Here is a 9,727-nt window from a genome sequence, read left to right as displayed (position 1 = left end):
GACCAGATTCGAAAAATCCTCAAATGGCAAATATTGTTTGCAGTGTGACCAGCTCTAACAAATAAAAGTATGTTAAGCGCTCATCTCTAACGCGCCAATTTTTTTCTTATTAGGTATAAGTTCAAACTTGTAAATTTTTAAAACCTTTTTGGATTCGTCCTCTTTGCAATACTTATCAAAAATCCATCATCATAACAACATGATGAACAACACGTTTCAAGATATCTTAGAATCGCCGCAGGTGTTGGTCGCAATTGAAAAAGTGGGACAACAACTATGTGAAACACGTTCAAATAAACATTGAGCAATTGCAGTTTTTATTCTCAATATAAACAAATAACTGCAAAACCAAACAAGAACCCACCTTTTTAGTGAATTTAGGAAGGCACTTGTTGCATGTTAAAATAATTGTAAATACTTACTTCAAAAAACATAACAGTGGCGCAATGTGAGCGTTTTTGGCGCCCTCTATCGCCTGTTATGATTGATCGTGATGAGTCACTGTTTGGGTGCATTCTGCTCATCTCTATTGCGACGAACATGTTCAAGAACACCAAACATGTTCGAGTTCGTATGAGTTTCCGAAACGTCTCACAAACTGTGCTATTTTTTGTTATTTTTATTGTAATTCTTACCGTTAGTTTGTTAGAAAGATTGGAAAACAAAAACAAATCTGCAATTAGCCGAGTGTGCCCACCGCCCCTAACCGGCTGCCGTTATGAATTCCCCCGATCCAGTACGCCTGGTGTTGGGCAAACTCATAGCCGAAACAAAGTGAGAACGAAAGCGAAAGTGGTGGTTTTGCAGCTGCAGCTGTGAGAAATTTTTGTATTTTCTCTCCTTTTGCCAGGGCTCCCCATACGCCGGACTCGATTTTAAACCATTTCCGAGCAACAGATTCGACCCGCCTACCGGACAAGCATCTGCTACGACTGCTTAAGGACATAAGCTATAAGCGACCCAATTTTCGTGAGATTCATGCCGAGGTTACCCGCGTAATTGAACGGTGAGTTGACAACATTATCTCTCTCTCTATATCTTTCACTCACATGGTGTTTGTTTGTTGCCCTCCACCTAGGAAGGATCCCATGTACGCTCTGCTGGTGTTTGCAGATAAATATAGTGACGATAATCTTAAGCCACGTAAATCCGCCAATTCTTATTTTACGCCAGACATGCGACCACCACATAGTCAAACAAGTCGGACCACCAGCTCCAGTGGCAGTAGAGGTCTATCCGATGATTCATCGTATCGCATTATGAGCACCACACGCAGTGGCATCAGCACCTGCAGTGGCAGTGTCTCTGGCAAGGATATACCCACATCGACGCCGGTCAATTTGCGCAAAACGGAGCCAAATGGAATGCAACTGAACGGTTTGCTGGAACCTCGCCAAGTCCAACGGGATCGTGTCGATCTTAGTCTAATCAAGGAACGTGTCCTCAATGCCGTCTCCGAGGGTTCAGCTCCGAATAGTCAACGATCCCTAGATCCGAGTAGCAATAAATCATCATCGTCAAGCAGCAAAAGCAACGCAAATGTGCAACTGGTGCATTTCGAAGCTGGTCTGCCGGATGAGTATCGTACCCATCAGCTGTGGAACTATTGCGTGGCCGATAGCGCGAAGGGATCCCAGCTGCAGCAGCAGCAGCATCCTGAGCTCGGCGGTCTGCCATTGGAGAGCCAACAACGGGTGATATTGGCCGAATTGATCTATTGCCTGAGTGGGGTCCGTGGCAATTTCATTGTGCCCCATTTGTCCAGTGATGATGCCGAAGAGGATATGTCTAAATATGAGACAACTTTCACCATTAACGTTCAGCTGGATAAATCTCTAATACAACTCATTGATGAGATTTTACCCCTGGCATCGCATTTTGCTGGCATACAAAAGATAATGGCTGCCAATGATAATCATGGTCAAGTGCACAATGCCCTCAATTCGGCGTTGATGAATGTAACCCATGATTACTATGTAAGTTCGTCCTCCTTCGCGTTGCCAGTTGGATTTTTCATTTCGACTCCTCTTTCCAGATGCTACTCACACAAACGGAATTGGAGATGCAGCAACAGGAATTGACCCTACAGAAGTTGGTCTATTATCTGCGACCAACCATCTGGGTTATGGAGGAGGTATGGGCCACCTTGGCACAAATGCAATTGGTAAGAAGTTTTCCCCCCGTAACTTCTCTATTCCATTATTAATAGGTTTTCTTTTTGTAGAATAAGTATCAGGGAGCTGCTGTATTATCCCATCTGTATGGACGGATCAAGGCTCTGGAAGGCGACAAGGCCTCACAGGAAATGATTATCAATCTGACTCAACAGGCGGCTGTGCCGTATATGCGTATGCTTCAGTTGTGGATCCAAAAGGGTATAATCTTGGATCGAAATCTCGAGTTTTTAGTCGAGGATAACGAGGTGGTGCATCACGATGAGCTGCCCGAGCACTATTCGGATGATTATTGGGAGAAACGGTACACTGTACGTGATGACAGGATACCCTCGTTCCTTGAGAAATACGCTGATAAGATATTGAGAACCGGCAAGTACCTAAATGTGATAAGGCAATGTGGCAAACGGGTAATGGCCATTCAGCCGATGGATTTGCAATTTAATCCCACAAATGAACAGCATGTTCATGTGATCAATGATGCGTATTACTTTGCGGCACGTATGCTCCTGGATGTCCTTCTCACCGAGAACGATCTGATGGGACATTTACAGTCAGTGAAGCGTTATTTGTTACTGAATCAGGGTGATTTCACCATGCAGTTCATGGACGCCTGCGAAGATGAGCTGTCCAAAAATGTGGATCAAGTGCTGCCAATGACATTGGAGAATCTCTTGGGTCTCACATTGCGTCTTTCTTCCGCCCGCAATGATCCCTACAAAGATGATTTGCACTGTGAGCTATTGACCTATGATTTGGTCACACAAATGTCCAAGATAATGAATCAGAAGGAGGGTAAGTCCATCCAAACAAAAGGACGATAAATGCCAAACAAATATTAATTAAATTTACTTTCTTTTTCTCTCAGAATATTGGCAATCTCATGATCGTTTGGATTTAAGTGGCCTGGAGTGTTTCGCCTTTACCTATGAGGTTAATTGGCCAGTTTCGTTGGTTCTAAATCGCATAGCCATATCCAAGTATCAAATGCTTTTCCGTCAGCTATTCTATTGCAAGCACGTGGAGCGTCAACTCTGCAAGTGAGTAGCAAGCATAGATATATGAAATCCCATAGGAAACCCCAATTGAAACACTCTCTCTTTAAGAATTTGGAAAGAAAACTCCATGGCCAAGAAATTCTCACCGCTGGCCGCTGAGCTATATCGTTCGGCATTCACGTTACGTCAACGCATGATGAATGCCATCCAGAATATCGAATACTATATGATGATTGAGATCATTGAACCCAATTGGCATATATTCATTGAGAAGATGAAAAAGGTTGAGAACGTGGACAATGTTCTATCGTTGCATCAAGATTTTCTCGACTCATGCCTTAAGAATTGTATGCTAACCGAATCCTCACATCTGAATCGTGCCATATTCAAGTTATGTAAAGTGTGCCTTAAGTTCTGCGAATTTATACAGGTAATTTTCAATGGTATTGGTAATTTTATCAAGTGGCTAGCTATAAGTAAACGTGTAAGTTTATGTATTTTGTATATACCTACTACTATTATTGTTTGTTTTGTCTTGTCTTGTTTACGCCATGATGCCAAAACAAAAATTTCTTCCCTCTATCTACACCAAATCAAAAACGAAAAAAAAAATGCATTATCCTATTCAAAAAAATACAAAAAAACACAATTAATAGCGTTCGCAGCCGTTCTTTGAGGATGCTGAACTCAAGTCGATGGTTTGTGATAGCAGCGATGATGATGAATCGGACAGTATTGACTCGGACACAAGTCGGTCCCAGGTATTGAATCGATAACATCCTAACATTAATTAGTTAACAATATATATATATATATATATATACTTTCTAATTTCTTCGATATTGTGTTTTCTTGGTTGATTTATATATAGATGTGTGTGTGTGTGTGTGCGTGTGTTGTGTGTGCTTATTCTAATCATAATCTAATTGTAATTTTTATAATTATTATAGATGGAAAGCTCTTTGGATCCAGCGGATACATTTGGCGAAAGTGTTCGACGTTTTGATCTTGAATTTACTGGTCTTTTAATTGGATTCCTTAAGCAGGTCAATGATTTGGCCAAAGAGAATACATCGGATCGTTTCATGAATCTCGTTCATCGTATTAATTTCAACACATTCTATTCGGAACAAATGGAAAAATTATGCATGAAAGATGTGTTAGGAGCAAAATTGAAAAGAACCAACGATGGGGATTAAAAATTTGAAATGGAAGCCATTTATAACAGAGAGAAGAACAGAAAGAAAAAAAGACATTTGCATGCAGTTTATCAGTTTTTATCCCCGTGTCTGTTTACTTTTCTATTATTACCTATAACATTCATACGCAACTCATTCCTCAAAAAAGGATAAACAAGAAAAGAGAATGACATTTAATTTTTACATATGATATTATCATATTCTGTTTATTCGTTAATTTTTTTTTTCTTTGTTTACTACTACACCATCCCAACACCCACACCCACACCCACCTCATATGAATTTTATTGTGTACACGTCATTTAGTTGTTCAATTTACATACAATATTACTTAAATGATAATGATAATGATAATAATAATAGTAATAAAGTCGATGCCAAGATGTTTTTGTTTAAATTTAAATCGCCGCTAATCATTGTACACAACTGCAATCAACGTCACTGGACACGGATATCGTTTGTTTTTAACGTAAGCCAGCGTCGTCGAATGCTGCCTGTGTTGCCAAATATTTATTATATATGTATGTATGTTTCGAGATGTATATATGTATGTATGTATGTACGTTGTTTCACTTATTGCATTTAATCCAGAAACCCTAGTCTCACTGTTATAGCTATTGTATGTATATGACAGTTGAGAAATGAGTTCCAGTTTAGTTACAACAGCTAGTTAGTTAGTTGGTTGGTTGGTTAATCATATCCACAGTCTGGCAGGCAGGCCATGCTCTCGCCGCATTTGCATTTAATTGTAAAAGGCTGTTACTGACGTGCCAAATAGATACTAATTATCAGTGTACTCTACTATTTGACACTTCAGGAACTGCCCGTCACAAGACGCCAATTAGTAGCTCTTGATTCTGGTATAACACAATAACAATTTTAGCTTGTTCTGCGTTGACTCTATTCGGCACATGAAGTGAAAGCGCCTTTCTGACTGTTATCGGGTATTATGCATATAGATACATAACAATCGGATGGCCTTCCACCTCCTTGTGTCGCAATGATCTCAATACGTGCCAAACGTCCTCCTCCTCTCCCTCTCTCTCTCTCTTTCTCTCTCGGTCGTATGCTATATAGTTGGTTGAATGATTGATATACCTGAAATTGATTAAAATGTCATGTAAAAGTATATGAATTTGTTATTAGGGCCTTTCATATTAGTTCTTAAGTAGTATATAATTAGATTCTTGATTTTAAAACTATTTTCGAAAGCATATATCTATTTATTTTCATATAGAATAGACAGGTTTTGTCTCTATTTATATTTGCAAAGTCGGTAAGTCGATATCATTTATGATTACCTCTTATTTCGATCCAAGTTTCCTGTGGATAAAAATCTAGGAAGGGCAACAACAAGGAATCGTTTGGATTGATTTTGGATTTACAAAGAGTTTGAGATCTTCAATATAAAGCAGATTTCCTTTATATACTTACATACAGATGTATCTACACTGCGCGTCATCAGACTAGCTTCACCTTTTAGACAGACTTTTTGTGGAATTAAATCCAGCCAAATGAAATAAAGAGAAAATTATGAAATTAGTTTATTCAATTTTCTATTGGAATAAATAATACTTAACTGAAATGTATTATTAGTTTATATTTTTAGAACTTTTATTTTAAAGACATAAATTCTTATTCAAGATTTTCAATCTTTTGTAAATATAAAATAACCAAATAAACCAAATTAGACTTTCGAGATAATATAAGGTATTTATATTAAGAGATACTTATTAGTATTTAAAGGCATTATTAAAGGGTATTAGTATTCAAAACATAATAATGCTTTAGTTAAATTTATTCCAAGAAGATTATGTTCTTCTTTCTTTTAGGATTCAATTTAAAATGTATTAACATTTGATTTTAAAATAGTTAAATGTTTGGCTGGCCCCTCCTAATTTTAGTTCGCTCAAAACAATGTTTCATCTTTTAAAATTGATCAAATTTCGTCATCTGAGACTTAAGAAGTGAACAACTAGTTTGGATTTCAAGAGAAATCAGTAAAAGTTGATCCAATCATTTGGGTTAAATTGCTGTTCCATTGAAAGATAATCCATTGTTTGGTATATCTTAACTAATCACCCATGTTTAGTAAGTATACATTCCACAAAGGGATACAATTTTTTATTTACTCTAGAGTATCAAATAATCTGCAATCTGATGGCCAAAATAAACGCTAAAATCAAAATGAATTTCAAATGGCAAACAATTTGAAATTCACTCATCAGGCAGGCCTTGACTTTAAATGTCAGTACAGAAATGTTCAAGCTAGCTCCTCATCGAACTCTATAAAATCAGTCTTGTTCCAGACCTTGTCTGGTTAACAACAAACTAAAATAAAACAAAATTTTAAGTGTATTAAATTAAAACAAAAATTTCGGTTCAAAAAATAACAAAAAAAAGAAAAGGATTCTAAATTCTAAATTCCTAACAGTGTACTTTTGGCGTTGTTTTTGTTTTTGTGTTTTGTTTTTCGATTCACACTCGCACACACACAACTAATTCACGTTATTTGTTGTGTTGCGAAGATGTATGGACTGGAGCTATTATTTTTATCATCCATCCTTCCAAGGATTTACGTTATCCGATGCGGTAATGAGAAAGAGTTGAATGTATATATATAATATATATGTATGCAGGCAGGCGGGCGGCGATTGGAGATTGATGGAAGTGCTGGACTTACTGAACTCACACCCATCCAACTGACTCAACTACCCTCCCACCCACTCAACCAACCACTCACCCTCCGAACACATCCAACTCGTCCCACTCGAAGATAGCTTCATAGAGGAGCAGTAACGGTACCCGTTAAGTGAGTTTGCGTTACTCGTCCAAGGATATGGAAAGACAAAAAGAAGAAGAAGAATATATACTCAAGCTAGAAAAAATGAATTGTTATCGTTTATAGTTTACATGGTTTGTGTATTTCCTATATGACACTTGCAACTTTTATTCGTAAAAAAATTTTGCAATTTTTTTCCATTAATTTATTGGAGAAAAGAAACAAGAAATTGTGGTAAGTGCAAACAAATGTGATTAAAGTTGATTATTAATATAAGTTTAACCTTTTTACAGTTCAGATACTAGATCTCTGTACCATTTTTTTATTTTCTATTTTTGGTCAAAAATATTGAAGAAAAAGTTGTTCTACATATGTGATTAACGGTAACCAATTAACTGGATTTGCGTTAATCACGTTTATTCGGAAATATAGAAACGTGGATGAAAAGCTTGAAGGAAAATCAAAAAAAAAAAAAAATAATTTATACATAGAAATAAGTCGCGCACACTCTTAATTAATAATAACCTGGGGGGGAATGGAATCCAGATCTTTTGGTTCTGCTGCGGTTACTTCTTCAAGGATATTCACACGGATGGTAAGTTTTTATACCTAAAAAAAACAAAATTCCCATGTCATGACATAATGAATCCCTTATTCTTATAGTCCATGATGTTTCTATTCGGATTTAAAACGGAACCGGATCTCATTCGGCCTATGGTGGATTTGTGCTTAGCGTTTTTAATCAGTTATCGGTTTTTGTAATCGATTTCGATCGGATAGAATGAAGTGCAGTTCTTCCCTACTAATAAAGCATTTATAGTTGTACTATAATTTTATTGCATACTTTATGGGGGTGGTACATAAATGTGCTTTGTTTCTTTCTCCAGGTTTGAAAATCAACAAAGAATTGAATGAAGTCGACGAATATGTTAAATTTATAAGTTTTTTGCAAAATGATTTAATATAAAATGTTAAATTGTACAAATTCTTGTTTTTTATCCTGGTCGGTGCCATTTAGTAAGGAGTGTGGGGGAGTCATGTCCTCGAATGCCAATTGCAGGCAAATTGTATGTACCAGAAGCCGCAAATATAAGTTTATATATATCTACAGATGCTATATATGTACATACAATACGTATCACATATATTGAATTGGTGCATATATGTACATATATTATATATGTGTTTACCATTATAACCAACATCACACAGAGCAGAGGCCCACACAGAAATTGTGCACCCCAAACGAAGCAACCAACCAACCACCCACCAATCCACCTAGTGCCACCCTTCTGCTCCTGCTCCTGCTCCAGCTCCTGCTCCAGCTTCTGCTCCTGCTCTTCCCATGCAATTGGCAATTTAAGCTCGCATGAATTATCGACAATCAATTATGGTTTTTGGCCATGTCGGGCATATAGGCAACAGAGGTTGACTGGTTGGCTTCATAGGCTTCGATGCTGGCACCAACATATCCCTGTGTGTGTGTGTGTGTGTGCAGGTCTGTGTTCATGTATATGTTAATTAATCAAAAGCTCATCTATCTATCGATTCGGCATTTACAGACATATGCAAATTAAAAGCATACAAGCAGCTCATTAATGCACCAACAACACCAACAATAATAATAATAATAAAAAGAAGAAAAAAAAACCATGGGAAATGGGACGATGACAAATGTTAAAAAAAAAAAAAAATAATAATAATTCTTTAGTCCATCAGAGCGTAAATAAGTCAATGACTCTCTCATTGTAGTTTTAGGTTTTCTGTTCTTTTTTTTTCATTGTTTTATCACAGCTTTTTAATTCCTTCACAACTTCAACAACGTGAATATCTCATCTCTTATCAAATATGGTAAAAAAAAACGATGCGATATCTACGTTATTGAAATTGTATATGAATTTTGTTGATCGTCCACGGTGTCACATCACAATACACTGCACGCACAATATACGATATTGCTCACAAACACTTCGCCATCGATGAGAACTAATCCAATGTGTTCAATGTTGGGCTCCAATAACATTGGAGCTGGAACTCACCAATATCGAGGTGTTGCCATAATCCTACATAATCCTGTGTAAGAAGGAAGGGGAGAGGTAAACATAAAGAGACATTGTTGCGAATGTTGAGTGTTGAGTAGGAACGCAAGACACACTGTTATACTATAACAGAATGTTAGACATATGTAAACATAACAGTTGAATGTCGTGATTCCAACACATCTACAAAACAATATGGCGATCCCACACAAACACACTCACACACACATGTATATTGATCATTTTTATTCTCTCCTTTCTTATGAGTTGTTAACGGTAACTAACCGCAGCAAATTTCTGAGGTTTCGTATTGTATATGAAATGTTTAGAAATACAGTACGATATCCCGGAAACTTGCTGCGATAATACCAACCAATATCCAATTAATTATTTCCATAGTGCATAAATTGTGCATTTAAGCTAAATGCATACATCGTCCCCTGCTAAATGAATATGCTCTCAATTAGATGAAGCCGGGTCAATCCCAGGCACGTGTCCACAAAACAATGCTTCATTTAAGTGAACACAAAACACT

At 37.1% G+C, this 9,727-nt stretch overlaps 1 protein-coding gene and 1 long non-coding RNA gene across 6 annotated transcripts; both read left to right on the top strand.

Moving 5' to 3' along the window:
- Positions 1–580: 580 nt before the first annotated feature.
- Positions 581–4,754, top strand: LOC6648948 (gamma-tubulin complex component 2 homolog). 3 transcript variants are annotated; one of them, XM_023179445.2, is made up of 9 exons: positions 581–774; positions 851–1,006; positions 1,079–1,976; positions 2,036–2,164; positions 2,225–2,969; positions 3,043–3,214; positions 3,281–3,656; positions 3,829–3,933; positions 4,123–4,754. In XM_023179445.2, the coding sequence occupies exons 1-9, from the start codon at positions 719–721 to the stop codon at positions 4,369–4,371; spliced, it is 2,886 nt and encodes a 961-aa protein (XP_023035213.1). In that variant the 5' UTR covers positions 581–718; the 3' UTR covers positions 4,372–4,754. The 3 variants fall into 3 exon arrangements, with proteins under 3 accessions (XP_023035213.1, XP_002071500.1, XP_023035214.1); XM_002071464.4 differs by having other exon boundaries at positions 582–774; positions 3,281–3,602; XM_023179446.2 differs by lacking the exon at positions 3,829–3,933 and having other exon boundaries at positions 583–774; positions 3,281–3,602.
- Positions 4,755–6,721: 1,967 nt separating this feature from the next.
- LOC111519303 lies at positions 6,722–7,984 on the top strand. 3 transcript variants are annotated; one of them, XR_006954339.1, is made up of 4 exons: positions 6,723–6,963; positions 7,011–7,387; positions 7,447–7,748; positions 7,817–7,984. It is a non-coding gene; the product is annotated as an uncharacterized LOC111519303 (long non-coding RNA). The 3 variants fall into 3 exon arrangements; XR_002724310.2 differs by having other exon boundaries at positions 6,722–7,387; XR_006954338.1 differs by having other exon boundaries at positions 6,723–7,387; positions 7,508–7,748.
- The last annotated feature ends 1,743 nt before the right edge of the window (positions 7,985–9,727 follow it).

The sequence above is a fragment of the Drosophila willistoni genome, assembly GCF_018902025.1.
Source record: "Drosophila willistoni isolate 14030-0811.24 chromosome XL unlocalized genomic scaffold, UCI_dwil_1.1 Seg141, whole genome shotgun sequence".
Classification (NCBI taxonomy): domain Eukaryota; kingdom Metazoa; phylum Arthropoda; class Insecta; order Diptera; family Drosophilidae; genus Drosophila; species Drosophila willistoni.
This window is presented reverse-complemented; position numbering and strand designations above follow the sequence as displayed.